This window comes from Aulonocara sp. 'chitande type north' Nkhata Bay, linkage group LG3, assembly GCF_057382095.1.
Source record: "Aulonocara sp. 'chitande type north' Nkhata Bay isolate Kocher_YH1m ecotype deep benthic linkage group LG3, A_spYH_male_GT1.1, whole genome shotgun sequence".
Taxonomy (NCBI): Eukaryota; Metazoa; Chordata; class Actinopteri; order Cichliformes; family Cichlidae; genus Aulonocara; species Aulonocara sp. 'chitande type north' Nkhata Bay.
Window position 1 is genome coordinate 30,236,606 of NC_141346.1, and position 20,487 is coordinate 30,257,092.

The window sequence follows — 20,487 nt, forward strand, 5'->3', positions numbered from 1 at the left end:
CAGAGGAGATGCCAGGAGACGGGCAGTTACTCGAGGGTAACTGGACAGGGCTGTAGAAGCAGCGGGTCCAGTGTTTGCTCTGTTTCTCACTAGCCAAACCTCAAATCAGTGCTAATGTCGCAGCACTGCACTGTTGTCCAAATACGCTCACTTTTCAGTTTCAAGTAAACAAGATGGTAACGGCCAAAATGTGTGGATGGCATCATGTTCGCTACGTTTATCGTTTATACAAAGCCTTCAGAAGGAACTGAAGAAAATAGAGGGGCATTGTACTGCATGCTGAGCAGAAAAGCGGACAGAGCTTAATATCCCAGCTATGTTGTTCCCACTCTGAATCTACTGTTTTGGGTTAATTTAAAAAGTAAAATGGGATTAACCCGCTCAGCTTTTAATGACAAACAAAAACTGAATTTTAAAGCCTGAAATTGGATTTTGTATCAGCTGTTTTGATCATTTAAGCAGACAAACCGATTTGAGAGCCTACACACCACACACAGAAATACACTCACACACGGACACACACACATTAGCTTTAAGGTGATTTTGCACGCAGATTTAGTCCCAGAGGGTCACAAGGCCATAAGCACCCACACACCAAGTGTTTTCTAGCATTTCTAAGAGGCTTTTTCTGCACCCCCACAAGCCCTGGACATGACCCCATCACACACACGTTAACACCCAGTGTGGGGCCTCCTAAGCAGATCAGATGCTATGAACCTATGATGCTGGGTGGTATGACCTCCTAGATTAAGAGGTGATTGTGTGAAAGAGTAAGGTTTCACAGAAATGAATTGGATACTACTAAAGTGCGTAAACAGGTTTATAGGGGCACAAATTAACAAATACGTTTATACTGCCCCTTTATTCATGTCCTACTGTGTGTCTGGGTCTATGCGAGTAGGGAGCAGCAGCATTTAAAAGAGATATCTAAACCTCCTACTTCTGGGGTGGTACAAAGGTATGCAGCCAAAAGATGCTTTCTGTTGATTTTTCCAGAGTGTGTCGTCAGTTTTGCACACTACCCAAAAACCCTCACCAAGGAAGCGTCTCAGTTGGTCCAGTCCAGCTCAACTGGCTCTTTTCCAGCACATCACTGTAGGTCCATCTAACCACTTTCCCCAACTCATTAACGAGACACCTAGATACTTGGATCTTCAACCCTGAACCAGCACTTCACCCTTTTCTGGCTGACAGCTGTGGCCTCAGACTTGCAGATGCTCATTCCCATCCCAGTCAAGCCATCCTGGTGCAAATTGGAAGTTGTTGCTTGATGAAGCCATGCCGACCACATCATCTGCAGGAAGCAGACGTGATCTTTAGGATGTTCTCTGATCTTTAGCTGTGCCTGAAATTTTGTCCATAGACGTTATGAGCCCAGTATGAGTAACTTATTGGTGGCAATGTGAAGCCCTGTATTTTTACATGGACCAAATGGCACATAACATGAAACCTAAATACTGTGCAATCAACTATTAAGCCCCATAGGATTCACTGAGGGATGCAGTTGAATGTCTTCTCCAAGTCCACAAAATAACATCTAAAACACTTTTAATGGCTTCTAGTATTAGTACTGAAAGCCAATCTGAATTAAATTGTTAAACTAATTAAATTAGATTATTACGGACTTCCTGTACTTTGACTGTCATACACTTTCAAAGCCACAATTTTCTGGACGACCTTAGATCATCAGCCAAATTAAGACCAGCTTCAACTCATGAACTCAAGTTCAGGGCTTCGCAGTGCTTCCCACTCATGGATTTTACTTTGATGGAATACTGTGAATGATCCTTTTTTTAATATATTGCACCATTTCCAAGCTTTGTAGCAGACTGTTTGATGGACGATAATGGGAAGGAAATAAAGCATCCAAATATAAAGTCCTGGATGTTATGCAGCCAACAGTAAGGACATTGAAAACAGCACAAACATACGAACCCCAATCCGATATTTATGGAGTGAAGGAGCAGCATGTTACAGAAACATTCCTGCAGCGATCAGCTCGCTATATTTTTGCACATGCTTGTGTCAGCTGTTTAAACAGCTCTAAACCTATTAGTATTAACTGTAAAAGCTCTAAAGGTACTTGGCTCATATTTCCTGAACAGCCACAGGAAAGATTACACTTATTCGTCTCATGCCTCAGTTTCAGTTCCTAGAAAGGAAAGCGTTTCCTTTATCCAAAGACTAATACTACGTCTACTTAGAAAAAGGATCATAATCGAATTGGGCTCAAATTTTAAAAGCAGAAGGGGGACGACGTGAAAAGTCCTCTGGAGTGAAAACAGTCACATGAATATTGGAGAGCAAACTTTGGGCCAACCCTTCGGTTTTATGGTTTATGGGCACTTAGATCATTTTTCTGTAGTGTTCTGAGATGTTTTGGCCACTGCTGCCGCCGTTGTGTCCACCAGATCTGCGTGGTGCTTCAGCACGTTGCACAAAGTGCCAGTTAAAGCCAGATTAGCTTCATCTCGAGGGCCTGTGTGTAATATATACACACACACTGAGGTAGAAAAAGCTGCCAATGTCCTTGCAGTGATTTGATTGAGGAGGATTGTTTCCAGGCAGCCATTATATACTCCTTCCACTCTTTTTTTTTTTTTTTTTTTTTTTCCCTTCCATTAAGAACACATGACTTCTGATGCTTTGCCCTGTGCTAAATATCCTGGTTTATGTTTCTTGCTTTAGGGAACACCCATAGAACACGCTACCTTACCGGTGAGTATCTGGGCTGCTGTTGTGATGGAGTGATGTTTACAAACCCCTGACTCACCTTGTTAACCCTCAACCCTGACCTTAAATCTCCTCACTAGAACGCATCGACCAGCATGCAAGATGAAAAGAGAGTGATGCACGTTTGCCTGAATCGGTGTTATCTCTGTCCCAACCAGGGAAGGAAATGGGGGCACAATTCTGTTTGTTTCAACTACTGAACCACATATTTTGGCAGGTTAAATTGTCATTTTGTTGTAGGTTCAGTCATAGTATGAAACCTTTGTTATGTATTATAACTGTGTATAAACAGTTGATATTTAACTCTCTATCTGAGAGTTATCCAATCTTGACTAGAGCATATCTGGTACGCTTGGGCGGTATCGATGTGTATTAGTAAAGAAGACTATTTACAAATCTGCACAGCATGACTTTTTTGTTGTCCTGAGGAAATTATGTAATTTCCTTCAACGTTGTCCAAAAAAACCCCAACAGTCCTCTATTAAAGAGGACAGATTCTGTCAGTGGACAAGCAGCTGAGCTCAGTGAGCTGTGAAAGTTGTCAATTGCAAGTTAGTAACCAGTAACTTGGGAGTATTTGGGGGTTTAGTCCAGTTGATAAAAGTGAGGCAGCCAAACAGGCCGAAAGGAAGAAGCTGTGCGGATTGCTTGCTTTTAAAAAGTTGTTTTGTACTCTGTTGAGGACACAGACTTGGAGATCAAACATGGACAATGATGTCAGGGATCAGTTATGGTCAAAGAGTTATTGTATAAATTCCTCATTGACTCAATAAATTAATAATATTATTCCGAGATTCATTATAAATCCGTCAAGCAATGATTTAATGTCACACCTCCTTATGTAACGAGGGCACAGGTCAATGTCCTTCTACATGCACGAGTGTTGGTGTGGTGACTACACAGACCCATCGTAATCATCATCATCATCAATGAGAGACAGCTGAAGGTTGTTTCTGACTGTTGGGTTGATTTTGTTAAAGTCAGAGTGTAATGTGAAAGATGCTCGTTAATCACCTTAACCTATTCTGTTTTAAGCACTGAGCATTTCTTTGGGAAAAACTCGCTGTGTTCCTTCCCCTGGTGTATCTCCCAGTTGAAGCACCCAGCTTTTCCACTGTCCAATGGGTTAGCTGACTAACCTTATGGCTTGCTGTGCGGTACAGTCGATCCAAGAAGTGTGTGTCGGCTTTGCTGAGTGAAATTCAAGCATTTTCCTTTTTTAGTTTTTTAGTCCGGAGCACTAATTAATTGAATTTTATTCTATTTGAATAAATAAATTGTGTGATATTTATTGCAAACTGCTTCACAACAAATGCCAGAACATAGAAACAAAAGGCCATTGAAGAATGTCCTTTTCCTTGCCTTGAAAACTCTTGGGTAGCTTATGCTTTGGTTCGTTATCCATTTGCGCTGTGAAGCTCTGTCTAATCAGTTTTGCAGCATTTAGTAGAATCCGAGCAGAAAGAATCGCTTCTTACTAACTCATTCTGCTGCTTCTATCAGCAGTTACAGCTAGAGATGGCACGATACCACTTTTTTATGTCCGATACCGATACCGATATCATAAATTTGGATATCTGCCGATACCGATATGAATCCGATATAGTGTTTTTTTAATCAACAAAACTGTTTTTTAAAATATCTTGCTGCATTTTGCAAGTCTGCAAGTTCATACTCAAGTTTAAAACAACAACTACACTAAAGCTATTCTGTTATACCTGTATACAAAAAAAATATTTCATAGTTCAGCAATACTGATCAATCTAATAAACTTAGACCTACACCATCCTCCCTATTCTGGTATTTTAAAGAGTACTTAGCGTAAATATTAAGCAACCTAACTAATAGGGTTCCAACTCCCAGCAACAACAAAAATAAATAAATAAAAAATAGGGAACCACCCCTCACGCTCCACCTCATGATGCTTAATCAACGTAATCAACCTTAATTTGATGCAGTGTGAAAAAAAATGCACAGAAATCAATTATTTTTCAAGAAATATTAAATAGATTCAACATCTTTCTTCAACAAAATTGCAGACTGCACAGATGGTACCTTCCCAAAGGAAAAAGTACTATAGCTTACTAGGGTATATATATTAGACTTAATAGTCACTATATACAGTAATTGACTTCTATTCATTTTACATCAAATTAAAACTTTGGGTGTCAGATAATTATTTATTAAAAGCTAGACATTTTAAATGAGAATAAGAAAGAAAAGTATGTCTTTGTGCCCCCTTTTCCCAGTTAATGCCCTATCGGCCCCCCTGGCTAAACTTTGCTAGATCCGCCCCTGCACAGTTACGTCAGCTACGTAGAAAAAGATCCTGGTGTAGAAAGTAATATTAAATAAATTGTAACAACAGCTTATCAAGCTTAAACGTGCTGCTGTTGTTCAGCCGCTGGTTTCCTCTTTCTGGTGCAAAGTGGACCAAAAACAAACAAGAGAGACTCACGACAGAAAAGCCGATCAGCTGATCATTAGCAGTTTCACGATTGAAGTAGCAGCCGGAGAGCGAGAGGCAGTCGCTCGTTAAGCTTAACGTGGGAATGCTTTACAAACATTCAGAGATGGACTTACACACTTGCTTTACTTCTCTCAGGGATAACTTTGTCGGAGATGAAATGCCAGGTTGCTAGCGAAGCTCCAAATGCTATCCAGACCACCGACAGGTCCCGCATGCCACAGCTGCTCTATCACGTGATGCATACTGCTCCGACGTTCTGAGGCGAGTTACGGCGTGTTGCAAGTTTTGTGAGGTGCTTTCGTGATATTTAATGGATCGGATTACATTTTTTATTTTTCTCCGATATCCGATCCAGTAATTTAGGTCAGTATCGGACCGATACCGATACGTAATATCGGATCGGTCCATCTCTAGTTACAGCATCAGTAAACACTAGTGACACAGTTCCACTGGCAGCCATACACGCTTACACCATAACACAGCCTTCACCATGTTAGATGCATAGTATAGCTTTGCATCACGAGCTGTTTCTGTCATCTGTATTTTTCTTTTCCCATCAGGTACAAGTTAATCTTGGATTCATTTGTCTAACATGTTTTAAATGTTTTCTAGCAAAGTCTAATCTGACCATTGTGGTCTTTAGTGTAGCCAGTGATTTGCGTCTTGTTGTACAGCTTCTGTATAAGCGTCTCCTGATTGCAGATCTTGACAGTGATACACAGGTTTATTTTCATAACCACAGAAATAAATCTGTGATCCACTTTAGTTGTATTTTCGGGTCTTTCAGGCCTTTTGCTGTAGCTCAGCTGGCCAGTGCCTTCATTTCTTTTTAACAATGAGCCGTTTGGCTGCTGCACAAGGTCAAATTTATTTATATACCATATTAAAAACAACAGAGGTAACCAAAGTGCTGTACATTAAAATTGTATAGCGCCATCAAACATTGCACTAAAATCCAGAACAATTGAGCAGGAAACACAACATTTAAAACACAATGAATAACATTTGATAAAAATAAAATAAATTTATAACACAAAATGCAATAATCTAAGGATGCTGCACTGGAACCAAATGCCTAGGCGAATAAAGATTTAAACGAGTGTATTGTCTGAGCTGTGTGGATACGGAGAGGTAGATTATCCCATAGATTTGGTGCTGCTGCTGTAAAAGCTCAATCACCTCTTGGTTTTAGGCGTGCGTTAGAGGAACTGGTAAGATAACTGCAGCGTTTACAGGTTTATCAGTGTGAAACGGCTCAGACTGATACAAACATGCAAGTCTGCTGAAAACCTTAAAAGTAAGCAATGAAATCTTAAAATCAATTCTAAAACAGACAGGGAGCTAAAGAAGGGGTGAGAGGCCGAGGTGATGTCTTCATGCCCCATTCTGGACTTACTAAAGGCAGTGCATAGATGATTGTTCAAAGTCCAGGGAATTACAGTTTTGAAGTTTTCGCTGATTGGTTTACTCGGGTGTTTTTCGCTTAACAGCGGTCAGCTTTAAAATTATAGTAAAAAGCTATAAATACAAACTCGACATTTAGAATCAACTTCAGATGTCATATCTGCTTCATTTATCACAAAATCACAAGAGAACATATCTCACCTGGCCATGAAACCACCCGTCAATTGTCACATTAAGTTTGAGCCTCTAAAGATGAACAACTGCAGAAAAAAATGTGTAATTCCCAAAGAGTTGATACAAAATGTTTGTAAAACCCTTTGAATTAAAGCTAAAAGTCAGCACTTCAATCACATATTTTGATTATGTTTCATTTACAATACACTGTGGTGGTGTACAAAGACAACCGTACAAAAGCTGCACAAAGGCCACTGTGTGCCATTAAAAACACCCTGTGTGATGTCAGGAAGGTATGAAAAGATGGATACCGCCCAAGCCTGATGTCTGGTACTCACTTTCTTCAGATTTCTAAAACAGGCTCTAATGAAACAAAGGGAAAAGGCCAATGTGAAGAATGTGTTTACCAGCCGCTTCAAAAGACAAAAGAAATTTCCAACCCTGGTGTCTGTCAGATCAAATGTGGTTTGTAGTCCTTGAAGTAAAGCTGCTTGCATTGGTTCTGTGTATCTGTGTGTCTGTGTGTCAAGGTTACAGTCAAAGAAAAGAAGGAAAAAATCACTCACAAAAATGCACAAAAGTCCAGACTTCATTTTTGTGGTGTTTCTTGAGTGACATGAACAAATACCTGCCTGGTGCAGAAATCTGTGATTGTTCCACAAGCCTTAACCTGGGCCTGCGCCCTGCACGGTCTCAGACACATCAGTATATCCCCCCTTTTATAGTATTTTTTTCAGGTCATTAATCAGAATAAGCACCTGTAACCCTTCAGATTTACCCGGAGCGCTCAATCTCGTATCCCCCAGACGCAGATTTAGGTGAAGAAGCACTACAGCCGGGTGTCGCCCTGCAGTGTCATTTTTTTTTATTTTTTTTTTGCTGTGATCCCACCTCTTGACTTTTGGCTGCGCTGCGTGGCTGTTCGTATGATTGACAGGTTTCTGGATGGACAGAGAGCATATTATACACCATGTCGAATCAGTTCCAGGAGTTGTGAATCAGTGCGTTTGTGGCGTTGTGAAGCGCTGACTTACGGTGCTGTTGTGTTTATAACTCAACCTGCTTTTAGCATTATGAGACTGCAGTTGAATTCAGATGGGGGCACTTCAAAAACAAGCTCTGTCCAAAAAAAGGGGGGAGTTGCACATGAGTCTATAATGCTGAACGCTTTTACACGTGAGGCTCTGGTGCTTCTAACAGATCCATAAACATGAATGTTTTTATTAAAAGTAACTGATTAAATTTAGCTTGAACACGATCTAAGATTAAATGAAGGGAAAATCATTGTGTTTATTTGGCCTGTATTCAGGTACCTGTTCTGCCTCAGTCACTGCTGGAGTAATACATGTGGCCACACTTACACATTTATTTACCCCCACAAAGCAAGACCATGAATAACCTGAACACTTTCTTCTCAAGTTTGCTGTGCTGGAAGCTGACAATCAACATGAGCCAGATATAAAAAAAAAAAAAAAAACTACTTTAAGATTTTTTTAGGGGCTTTAAAGCTTTGCTCTTAATATAATTTTATATTCACAGTTGATCAAATAACTGTGTCTCTAGTATTGACACCAGATGTATATTTGTCAGTTAAGTACATAGTGATTAGAACATTTTTCATAGGTTTTACAACTTTTCCTATTGATAAAGATCTCCTCCGCAGGCATTCATACTATACTAAAGTGAAGTAGTAGATAGTCTTTCTACTATAGAAATATATGAGCAGCCAGAACTTTGTTCTGTATTTTTACACCTTTATTTGTGTAGAAAAACTGAGACATGCTGTTGAAATCACACTTCTTTCCCTCATATTAACACCTCTGGGGAATTAAATGTGTAGTTAAATGCATTTACAGTCACAGACAGACATTGGGGAGTTTTACTGGTCTGGCTCTGTATGTGGCTCACAATGTAAAATGACTTTAACATTCTTGCTATAGAGTACTTCTTCTAGAGAGAAATTCATGGCCTACTCAATGACTGCAAGGTGTCCAAATCATCACGCCTCCACCTCCGTGCTGATAGTTGGTATGAAGTGTTTCTGCTGATATGCTGTGTTTGGTTTTCTCCAGATGTGTTGTTGTGCATTATGGCCCAACATCTCCAGTCTGGTCTCTTCTGCCCAAAGGACATTGTTCCAGAAGCCTTGTAGTTTGTTCATATGCAACTTTGCAAGCCTAAGCCGTGCTGCAGGGCCTTTCTGCTGACAATCCATTCAAACATTTTAATTGTAGTGTCACAAACTTTAACATTTGCCATGCTAACTGAGCCCTTTAGAGTCAGATGTAGTACTTGGGCTAGTTCCTGGGAATATTGCGGCATTGTGTACTGTGAGTACCTTTTATAGAGGTATTCACATCTGCTGATGATCAGTTAATTAAATGCATTGATTAGCAGGACCTGGCTGCTATTTACCTCCTTAATTCCTATGGAAGCATTTAGGGTGGACATTACCTGACTAGATGGAAACTGTTAGCAGTTAGCACTGTGTTAGCACTGTGAACATAAGTATTAGATATCAGGTGGTCAAACTCACAGTTGGATGTGTTATTGTTAATGTGGCACTAGCATGTGTCACATACCCATCATTTCCCCTCACACAGGCCTAGTGAAGCAACACTAGGCCTTTCTCCACTTTCTCTGCTGTTAGTTGTTGGAAGGAAGCAAACAGCAGGTTTATCACAGCGTAGAGCGATTTGTAGGTTTCCCGCACATAAAAACGATTAAATATTAACGTCGGAGATTAATGCGTGTGCGAAAGCACCTGAAGGTGAATTTTCATATCCTGAACAGTGGGACGAGCAGATGTTTGGTTTTTTTTCAACTGTGCTTTCCTCCTCTTCCTTCCTCTTTCTTGATTACTCACCACCACCCGTCGTCTGTCTCTCCGCCTGACCCCGCCAGTCTCGTCCCCATCCTTTCCCCTCACCTCGTTCCCTCCACCTGGCCTGCTCTTTCTTTCGGTCTATTTGTTCAGCCGTTAGGCGCTGAGTAGATTTTAATGAGCTCTTTGATGAACGTCTCTCGTTAGTTAGGAGGGATGGAGGTGGGAGGATGGAGGAGAAGCATCACTTGTTTTTCTAGTTTCCTTTTCTTGGCTCTCTTCCTTCCTTACTAACTTCTCTCCCACCTCCTCTTCTCTACATATTTATGTTCTTGAATCCTTTCCTTTTATTCCTCTGTCCTCACCTTACCTTTCCTTTGCTCACCTCCCCTCATATTTTGCATCCTCTTCTTTTCTTTCCTTCTTTCCATCTTTGCCTTATTTCACCTTGCTACCTGCATTTCCTCAATTCTTCACTCTTTTACATTTTTCTTGTTTTCTTTTCCCTTTCTTCCTTCCTCACCAGTACTCAACCAGTTTCATTCTTCCTTTGATCACATCTATTTAAATTTACATCTTCCAGCTGTCCTAATGGTTCCTTTCCTCCTTTCCCCAGCTCACCTGTTCTTGTTTTTCTCTTTCCTCTTATTTTCCTTCTTTTTTCATCACCCTTTCTTACTTTGCTCTTCCTTTTGTCACTTTTCAGCAGCTTTTCTTTTGTTTTTCTTCTGTTTTTGTTCCCACCCTTTTTCTTTTTAACTTTTTCCTTCCCCCTTTGTTACCTTGTCACCTGTGCTCGTCTTCTCTTTCCTGCCTTTATCTTTTCTTTCCTAGTCATTCCTTACCTTTCCTCATGCTTTCTTTCTTTTCCATTCCTTTTCCCACATTTCCCTTCAATTGTCACTGCTTTTATTTATTTTTTTAATCCCAACCTTCCACCCTTTCCCTCACCTTTTCTTTTCACCCCCTTTCCTTTCCCATCTTATACTTTCCTCTCCTTCCTCTTCTCCACTGTGCCTCAGGCTAATCGTTCCCAGTTGTCTGTACTGAAGTCCAAGGCAACGCCATTTTTGTCAGAAAGACCTGTGTGTGTGTGTGTGTGTGTGTGTGTGTGTGTGTGTCAGATATTCCTTGCTTAGGACATGTAAATAGAATGAGCTCATTTCACGCTCGGTCTCACCCGATGATAATTGACCCCCGAGGTTGTGCGAACACTGTATTCTGTGTTTGTGTGCACGCAGAGTTCAGAGGTCAGCGTCGTATTGGAGGATATCCGGCCAGTCGTAGGTGTGTGTTTCTCAAAAATATGTGCTTGCACGTGTGTGTCTTGTGTATAATTTGATTTTCCCTGTGAGGTGAAGGCTCTCCAGACTCTTTCCTGACTTGGATCTCAGTTCATGCGCTGCTACAATTAGATCTTTTTTTTTTCTTTTCTCTTTCTTGCTGCTGTCGGGTTTGTTATATAAGATAAGATGAATTTTATGGATCTCTGAGGGGAAACAGTTTTATTACAGCGGCAGTGAGTTGAGTTGCTGCCTGGAAAACAGAGGAAATGGTATTAAAGTGTGTCATTAAAATAAAAATAATGTCTTGATTAAATCGTTGCTTAATGACAGCCAATAATTTTAACTAATGTGTCTGTTAATGTTCTGTTTTGTTTTTCCTTAATTTCACATTTCCTGGATGTATTTGGGAATCGGTGGGAGGGTATTTTCAGCCATAGGAAAAGTCTGGGAGCTCAGCCATTACTCAGGATTTTTACTAGGGGATCAATTGAAAGGATAATGAATGTGCTGTGCTGCTTGTTTCGTACATTCATTAATGCTTGGACATTCGCTGCAGGTTTCCATCCCAGTCTAGACGCCAGATTGCGTAGACAGTGTGCAGAAAAACAACGCTGATTTTAAAGTTATGATTAGAAATGTGTTTATGCTTCTGTTTTTTTTTTTTTTTATATATACAAATGAGAGCATTCGCACAGTGGTGGTTAGCACTGTCCCCTCACAGCAAGAGGGTCCTGTGTTTGAATTTGAGTCTTTCTGAATCAAGTTTTCACGTTTGCATCAGGGTGCAAAGACATGCTGGTTAGGTTAACTGGTTCTGTGATTACCTTCGCTGCAGGAAACAAAAGCCACTTGATGGGACTTTAACACAAGACGAGCACTAGTTAAAAAGTGAGTGTCTCCTGTTTTCAACATCGGAGAAAAGAAAAGGGTTTTTTCTCCATGAACCACTATCCAAAAGCCGAAATGAAAGGAGTAACTTCCTCACATTTAGAACTGCTTAAATTTGCATTTGGAGAAGCTTTATCAATCTCGGAGGGAAATTGAGTTGTCATAGCAGCGTACACACAGCCAAAACAGACAACAAAGCAACCGTATAAAATGAAATGTAGAAATGGAGGGATAAATAAAGAGTTAAAATTAACACTAATGTTACTAAAAGGATTTTACAGGTATTGTAGGTGCACATGTACGTTGTGGTGTACAAAAAGTGATGGAGTGCAGTTAGTCCAGTTCAGTATGTGTAGAGTCTGATGAGCAGGAAGGAACGACCTCTGGTGTCGTCATACAGCGAGGCTGAAGGGATCTGCTGCTGAAATTGCTGCTCGGGTTGTCTGATGTGTTAAGGATCGATGCCAGTTAATTTCCCTCTACAAAATCATGCTGCAGGAACATCCATGGACAGCCCTCGATAGTGTCTTTGAGGTGTTTGCTGTGTTGTCTTTTTTTTTTTTTTTTTTTTTTTTTTTTTAAAGATGTGCTCAAGGATTTTCTGTGGGTGTAATTTGGGCCGTTTATAGGAACTTATTATTATAATGTGATTATGTAGCCCCGATTAAAATCCTTACTGATTAAATAATTCCTGACATATGAATTAAATTAAATAATTTTCCTGTATTTTTTTTTGTGCAGCATCTTTTGCGTATGCAGTGAAGTCCAGCTAAATTTTACCTTCATGTCACAAACGCTGGGGAAGGGTTTATTTTTCGTGTGTCTGCAAGCAGGGGGAAAAAAATAGCCTATATATTGGAACATGGGATTTTTAAATCACCAAATATCTGTATTGGTAACGAGCGGAGGAACAAATTGAGCCGTTATAAATGCAGATACAGATTTATCAGCATGTGGCTGCTAACGGCCCCCGCTGATATATCGGTCACGGTTAACAGTTTACGGCGCGTAGAGGAATAGAAACAGGAACTGGTGCCCTGATGTTTCATCTGGTTTCTGAGAATTCAGTGGGGAAAACTTGCTGTGTGTTTTGGGTCACAGTGTGATTGCCGGCTGGTCAAAGTAGGTTTTGATACCATCGTCTATCTGCTAGCTGTGATTCCTTATGTTTTAGCATAATGTTTTATGTGTTCAGGGAGGTCAGGGGGTAAATGTCCTGAGTTTTGCTTCTTTTTATGTCATGGTATGGCTTCTAAGAGCATTTACTCTGAATTAATCAGCATATAAAGAAAGTGGGAGTATAACTGCTCACAGTGTTGGTTTGCCTTCCTTTGATTGGCAGGTCAGATGAAAACACTTGCAGTCTGCTTTAAACGGAGCGCAAAGAGCTAAAACGACTAAAATTCAATTAATTTGACATCGAATGCACGCTAACAATTGCAGGAAGATATCAACAATTTATTCGCTGTGTATGAATATTTGCAAACGACACAAGGAAACAGAGTCACATGTGTGATTAGAGCTGTATAAACACTAGGTTCACACCAGCACCTTCATGTTTCACACAAATATAAATGTTGTGTGTGTGTGTATTTGCACATGCTGCATGTATACATGTGTGTTTAGCTTCACTGTGTGATTAATGAAGGTAATTAAATATGCAGGGCTTGAAATGAAAGGTCCCGCGTTTCTTATTAATCACCCCTAAAGTGCGTTGGTGTCAGCCGGACACATCAAAGTCACGTCAGGATTAATATGTGTAATCAGGCCTTTCAGGGAAACTTCCTCTGCTCGGCGTTTCACTCAGAGTTTACAAGGTTAAGATGATCTTTTAATAGACTTGATTTCCCCTTTTTTTTCTCAGTAGTTCTCTCAAAGCAACATCTCGTCAAAATTATGTTGATGGTACTCAGGAAAGAGGAATTAAGTCATACAAATTGTTTATTTAAAGATTACAAGAAAACTAATCATCTTCTCAAGCTCTAGATTTCCCCTTTTCTTTCTCGGTTCCCACTGAACTTTTGCTCTTTCACATAACCTTTTTTTTTTTTAAAAAACCCTTTACCACTTCTTCCCCCTTTTCATCTCTTTGCTTCATGTTGTTGGTATGGAGTCATAGAGGTCAAACACGAGGCCACAGCTTGTCACTGAGACTACACACACACACACACACACACACACACACACACACGTGTACACAATCAGAAAATCGAACCCAGTCAAAGTTGTTTCTATATTAATGTTTTGTCATGCACTTCCTTATCCCCTGCCTTTATTCTTTTATTATGCCACTTCATCATTCTGACTGCACCTGAATGCAGCACACGTCTTTGTCGTCGCTGTGTGTGGGTGTATGTTAAAAAAAAAAGCTGAAATTTTGAGTTGTGTTTAGTTTTTGGGCACATTTTGTAGCTGCACAGGCAGAGATCACCCTCATTAACCTCTGATGCACATTGGTTATGAGATATGAGAGCTGAGTCTAGCAGTGAAAAACGACACATTTTACATTTCTGTTTAGAAATCAAGAGAAGAAAATGCAGCATCCTCACTTCACTCCTTTCTTCTTTCCTTGTGTCTTCTCGCTCTTTCTCAGGGTAAAGTAGCGCAGACTGCGTGCATGTCGTCCTGTAAGCACATCTCCACGTCCCTCATGCAGCTCCTGCTTGACCCGGAGGTCCGACAGATCTCCATGGGCGCTCTGCACCAGCTCGACACCGACGTGAAGGAGTGCGAGAGTGAGTGTCGCAGTGCAAATGTTTGGGCATTTCATTAGTGGGTTTTTGTGTTGAAGCATTTTTTTTTTTACAGAAATATGTGAAAAGGTTTTGTGTCTTTTTGTTTTTTTTCCTTCAGAATGATCGTTTGTTACTTTTCTGCAAACTTTACAAAGTTTATGGTTGGACGTTTGATTTATGTTGACACACGAATTAAGAAGAGAAATGTTTTGTCAGATTACTGTTTTCTTCACCTCTTTGCGTTCTCTTTGTCAGTTTCTTCTTTCTCTTTCATTTTTTCTTTGTTCCACTTTGTTTTTCATTCACACACTCACACGTGCACACATGTACTTTTTAGCCCAAATGAAAGTGAGGAGGCACATCTCCTTAACATGAAATGCATTTTTCTTTGAATTAAAAGTCTTGGAGTCGCACAAAGACATTAATCACACGAGACCGCTTTTATGAAATGAGCTGGAAGTAAGCCATGTTTGCACTTTGCATCTGAGAGCACAGGGGGCGCTATGGAACAACCAATTGCATGGTTGAGGGAAAGCATCTTCGATACTCCCTTCTCTAAAAATCCTTAATTTTTCTTGCTCTTCCATCTTTTTTTCCTCGAATGTCTCCTTACTCTCCTCCTTGTCTCCAGCCTCCTCTCTCCTTCCCATCATCCTCCTGGCTCTCCCCCTCTCTTCCTCATTTCTTTCTTTCCTGTCCCTCCTCCTTCTCCTTGGTTCGGAGCCACAAAGATGCAGAGCTTGCAGATAAAGGCGGGCAGGGAATGAAAGAGCGAGACGCGTCGCTGGCTCGGTTTTTACATGATCAAGGTTCTTAGAGTCACTGAGAGCGTGTGGGTGATGTGATGTGCAGTGACATGCATGCAGTGCTGCGGAGGGGTTAGCAGGTTACAGAGTTAGTTTTTCAGAATGGATTGGGAGGGGTGGGAGTCAAACTGGGAAAAAAGTGGAGCTGATGGTACAGTAGATGGATGGAAGAAAAGGAAAGTGGAAGATGAGTTAAAAATTTAAGAGGAAATGCAAGACAGAATAATGCCTTATAATAATGGGAAAGGGGGTTAAATATTAGGAGAAAGTACTAAAAAAGGAAGAAGAGGAACGGGAAAGGGGGATGAAATGAGAAGTTTAAGATGCATGGACAGTTTGAGTGGAAGAAATGGGGGCAAATAATTGTGTTTATTGTGTTTAAATAAATACACTTAATGTAATGTAAGCTTTTTTAAAAAGTCACTGCACGAGTGCGGTGAAAACAGCAATATGACTAACAAAAGTGTTAAATGTTCAAGAGCAACAAGAAGAAAACTTTAAGCAAAAAGTGGAATAATGAGTGGGTAAAATTAAAGGACAGAACAGATTTCGGGTGAGGGACAGGTGAACAAAGAAAATGAGATTAAATGGAAGAGCTGTGAAATTAATCAAATGAAAATCAGAAGGAGGGCACATGAGACGGACAGAGGGAAGAGCAGAAAGCATGGATGAGAGGAGGGATTAAATGAAAATTAACAGTGAGGTTTAAATAAAAAAAGGAGGAAGTGAAGGAAGAGAGCACAAGAAAGAGGGATTAGAGTTTGAATAAAGGGAGGAATTTCAGGATGGCTAGGGATAAAGAGAAAAAGGAAGGTACAGATGAATGAATGCGATCACCAGGGGAGTGTGGGGAGGAAAAGGGAGGAGATGTCGGATTCTGAGAGAAGCAGAGGAGCATTGATGGAGAGAAGGAAAAAGAGTTGAGGATGAGAGTGTGAAGCTACGAGCATGGCACAGCGGGCAGCAAGCGTTCAAACCCGGCCGTTGACCAGAGGCCGTCAGTGACTGTCGCTGCCACAGAGTGGACGGACACTGGTTAAACTAATTTCTACCCTGAAGCAAAGCCAATGGGAGGGACGGGTACTGTAGACGGACGTGTGACAGGGTGGGAAACTAGCGTCCGGAGTTTATCCACAGCAGCCACCAGCTGGCAGCTACAAAGTGAATCCTGTCGAGTGAATTGCTTTGTGTGGATGGGGCTTAAGAGAAAGAAGCAGAGCATGGAGATGGATAAAGTGAGAATAAAATGAAAAACATTAAAGTCGAGGATGAAAAACGGGGCATCCGTAATCCTGACCTCAAAACTATCCGGGATGGAAACCTGATTTATGAGCCACGTTTTTGTTTTGGCCTTAGTGAAGCGACCATCCCCACTTATCTGGCTTTGGGAACGGCGTCGCGGAGGATGCAGGCTTGTGCTTTCCCATTATCTTGTATATGCTGGGTGAAAAATACAAAATGAACAAGTTAGGAAAGAGTCAGTTTCTCGAAAGCCATCGCCAAGCTGCCTTAGTTCATTTCCAGTTTGCGCATGGACATGTAGAGGGCCAGTCATTTTTGTAAAGCGCACAAGCCACGGCACCTAGGTTAAAGAACTAAGTCATTTTTTTGTACTACAAATGATGCTGTAGCTTTGACGTGTTCAAAGGTGAAGAAGGGAGCGAAGACATGAAGACAAGATATAAATATTACAGGGAAATACATCCAGAGATGAAAGGAGGAAACAAATGAAGCGTGGGAGTTAGAATCAAACGTAGAAGGTGCTACGTGTTCAAAGCAGGTATTTAAAATGTATGTTTGAGATGAACATAAATGTATTATAACCTCCAGGATCTACTCGCTAAAAGAAAACCACAAAAAGAATCAGGGATTTTCAAGAATCTGACCATTTCTTGAACCCAACAACAAAGAGCAGGGAAGCCACTGAGACACAAGAAAACACCTTAGGGTGGAGGTCTGGATGGATGGTTGGCTGTACAGTGACTCCCCTCTCTTGTGGATGTGCACCACCTTAGGCGTAGATTGTACTTCCTTTAAGTCCGCTTGAGGAGATATCCAGGAGTGCATGGATAACTGGTGCCCTGTAATACAGGTAGGCATGCGAATGTCCACAAGGACACTAGTGCTCTTCATCTGATGATGAAATTTATGTCACTTGGACTTGAGCAGACCCTAAAGCAGGGGTGTCGAACTCCAGGCCTCGAGGGCCGGTGTCCTGCAGGTTTTAGATATTACCCTGGGTCAACACACCTGAGTCAAATGATTGGTTCATTATCAGGCCTCTGGAGAACTTCAAGACATGTTGAGGAGCTAATTTAACCATTTAAATCAGCTGTGTTGGATCAAGGACACATCTGAAACCTGCAGGACACCGGCCCTCGAGGCCTGGAGTTCAACAGCTGTGCCCTAAAGGGTTCGTTGAGGCGGTTCAAATGACCTGACTGGCACTGCATGCCAGTTATCACTAGTAGTGAAAGAGATGTTACCCGTGTCCGTTGACAGCAATGATTGCAAGTTAAAAGATGTGTGGAAGTTTGAATGCACAAAACAAGCCAACGTGCTACTCTGATTGTATAAAGTGTAGCGGCATTGGGCAGGAAAACGTTGAACAGGTGGTGTGAAACAGGGCTGTGGCCGGCTTTTTAAGTTGCGAAAGCTTTGCTCGAGTGGCTGCGCCTCCACGTACCCAAAGCACTGCTGTCTGCTAACACTAAGCCTGGAGGAACAGCCGGTGTGATGGGTTTCCTGTTTCGTTTCCCTTAAAGAGCGATAGAGAGCAGGTTTGATTTGTCACTAATTTGAAATATTCAAAAGGGAGCGAGTGGTAATAGGTCTGTTGCTGCTGCCAAGACCAGTGCCTGTTAAGTGACGGCAGAGGGAGAAATTAAGAGAAAGTTGAACCAAGTTTGGGTGGAAGAATCGTTTAAAAGGTTAGCTTAGGCGATGGCTTCAAAGTTTATGTGCAGGACGTGTGTGTGTGTGTGTCTCTGGGGTCAGTGAAGACGGCGGGCGTGTAATCAGTGCTGTAGTGTGTATGGCCTTGTGCTTCTGTGTGTGTCCTGAGGTAAAAGAGATTAGCTACAGGCTGGCTCTGGCTCCCTCTCTACACCACGGCGCTCCTCTTTCCTCTCCTCTCATTCCCTCGCTTCGGCTTGTTTACTGAGCCAACTGACGCCAAGACCCTAGTTCACACTCCGTACGACCCTGACGCGCACACACAGGCCTCACGTCTGGGTTCAAAATCGAACAGCTAAGCCCTGTACAAGCAATGCGCACGCACGCGCGCGCTAGCCTTAAAACTCTGACATTATCTCCTTCACTTTCACCAAGTCTGCATCACCCCAAACACACACACTTTCACAGGCACGCACACACTCTTTTTCAGCAAGACCTAGCGACATGACTCTAACACCCTGCCCTCCCCTTTCCTCTCCTCCCTCCTCCCCCCTCCTCCCCAGGCTGTCATTTGTCTGCCAATCTATCCCGATGCATAGCAAATCCGACCAGGTCTTTTATTATTCTGTTTTTCACCCTCTTATTTTTTTTTCCTCCTCCTCCTCTCTTCCCTCTCTCCGGGGGTGGACTGGGGGTGGCGGGCTTGTATTTTCCCACAGGTTTTGCCAGAGCCGGCCCGGTCGCAGGCTTCCAGGGTGACACGTTGCTTCTGGCCTTCAGTGACTTGAGACAAGTAGGTCTTTGTCTCCCTCGTGGTCCTCTCTCCTTCATTTTCTCTTTCTGTGTGTTTTTTTTCTTTATTTTTTTATTTACCCCACTATCTTTTTTTTCTGCCTCCTCCTCCTCCCCCCCACTTCCTTGTCCTTTTCATCCTTCTCCCATCCTCCCTCACACTCCCCTCAACCCTCCTCATCTTCACCCTTCATTTGGTTTTCTGATTTTATTCCTTCTTCGTTTTCTCTTCTTTTTTTTTGTTATCCCACATCCCAGTCGTCCTTGCTTTCTCCACCCTTTTGTTTACTTACTGTGTTTATCTGGAAGTTTCTAACATCTAACATATCTCTACTGCTGCCTTATCTCTCATCAAATTCCTCACACATTCATTGCGAGGAAGTGACGATGTTTCGAGAGAAAAAACGGGAAACCTGAATGTTGTAACGAACAACTGATGCTTTACTGTGGTGAAAGGTTCAAGCATCTTATCTGCAAAGACCCTGATCTGAAGATTCCTCCTGTTTACTCTTTATGTCCCCGCTGTCGCCGAATGCTCGCTCACTGGAGACCAGTGGATTGTTGGGTTTCTGTCTATAATTGTTTTGGGTCTTTAACTTAACCTCTAACCTCTTTGAAGATCTCCCGTAATGATCTCTCTACATCAAAATGATGGAGATGCTCCACAGTGTGCTATTCATCGATTTGCTTTAAAAGAAAAACATTAAAAGTTCGTCTCACTTTTGTAGAGTGTAAAAATTAAACTTCCGTTGCCCCCCCCCCCCCCCCCACACACACACACACACACACACACAAAAAAAAAACAAAAAAACAAAACTGAGGTTAACAGATTTTCATGAATGCAACCAAAGATTTAAATCAGACACATCATAAATCATCCACCTCCAACTGGTCGAGGGGGATGGCTTCGCCTTCCTAAGCCTGGTTCTGCCAGAGGTTTCTTCCTGTGGAAATAGTTTTTCCTTCCCACTGTCTCCAAGTGCTTGCTCAACTCCTAATTGATTAGCTTTTCTTTCTATTACTGAAGAGTTTCCACCATACAATATAAGTCACCTTGCGGTGACTGTTGCTGTGATCTGGTGCAATATAAATAAAACTGAATTGAATTGAAATAACCTGTTTAACATTGTGTAGGTTTGCCTTTGTTCTGCTAAATTGTTCAGTCTGGGCCTGCATTCAGGGCCTCTGGGAGTCCTTGCCACTGAAGTCTTTTACACACACATCCTTTGGGTGTCGTGGGGCGGGAGCTTCGTGGATCCGCGTCTACCCATACTGGCTCTGATTGGGATCAGTGGACTTGAATGAATGTCTAGTCAAGGTTCAAGGTTCTTTATTTGTCACATGCATAGTTATACAAGTATAACACACAGTGAAATGTAGCCTGACACGCTCCTCGACATGTGCAAAAAATCACCAACACCTTTTTCGTGTGTTCTTTTGAACAGTTTGGAAGTGATTTGGTTTCTCACAGCAGTCTCTC

At 41.6% G+C, this 20,487-nt stretch overlaps 1 protein-coding gene across 3 annotated transcripts in view; it reads left to right on the forward strand.

Annotated features, from left to right (window-relative positions):
* The window catches only part of exoc6b (exocyst complex component 6B), a 135,044-nt gene that overhangs the window by 73,967 nt on the left and 40,590 nt on the right, over nucleotides 1-20,487 (forward strand). For 2 of the 3 annotated variants that reach the window (XM_086275983.1, XM_086275969.1), the window contains 3 exons: nucleotides 2,689-2,718; nucleotides 14,373-14,514; nucleotides 18,935-19,008. In XM_086275983.1, coding sequence (XP_086132109.1) covers nucleotides 2,689-2,718; nucleotides 14,373-14,514; nucleotides 18,935-19,008 — 246 coding nt within the window. The remainder of the gene's footprint in view (nucleotides 1-2,688; nucleotides 2,719-14,372; nucleotides 14,515-18,934; nucleotides 19,009-20,487) is intronic. The other variant, XM_086275975.1, reaches the window with a different exon arrangement.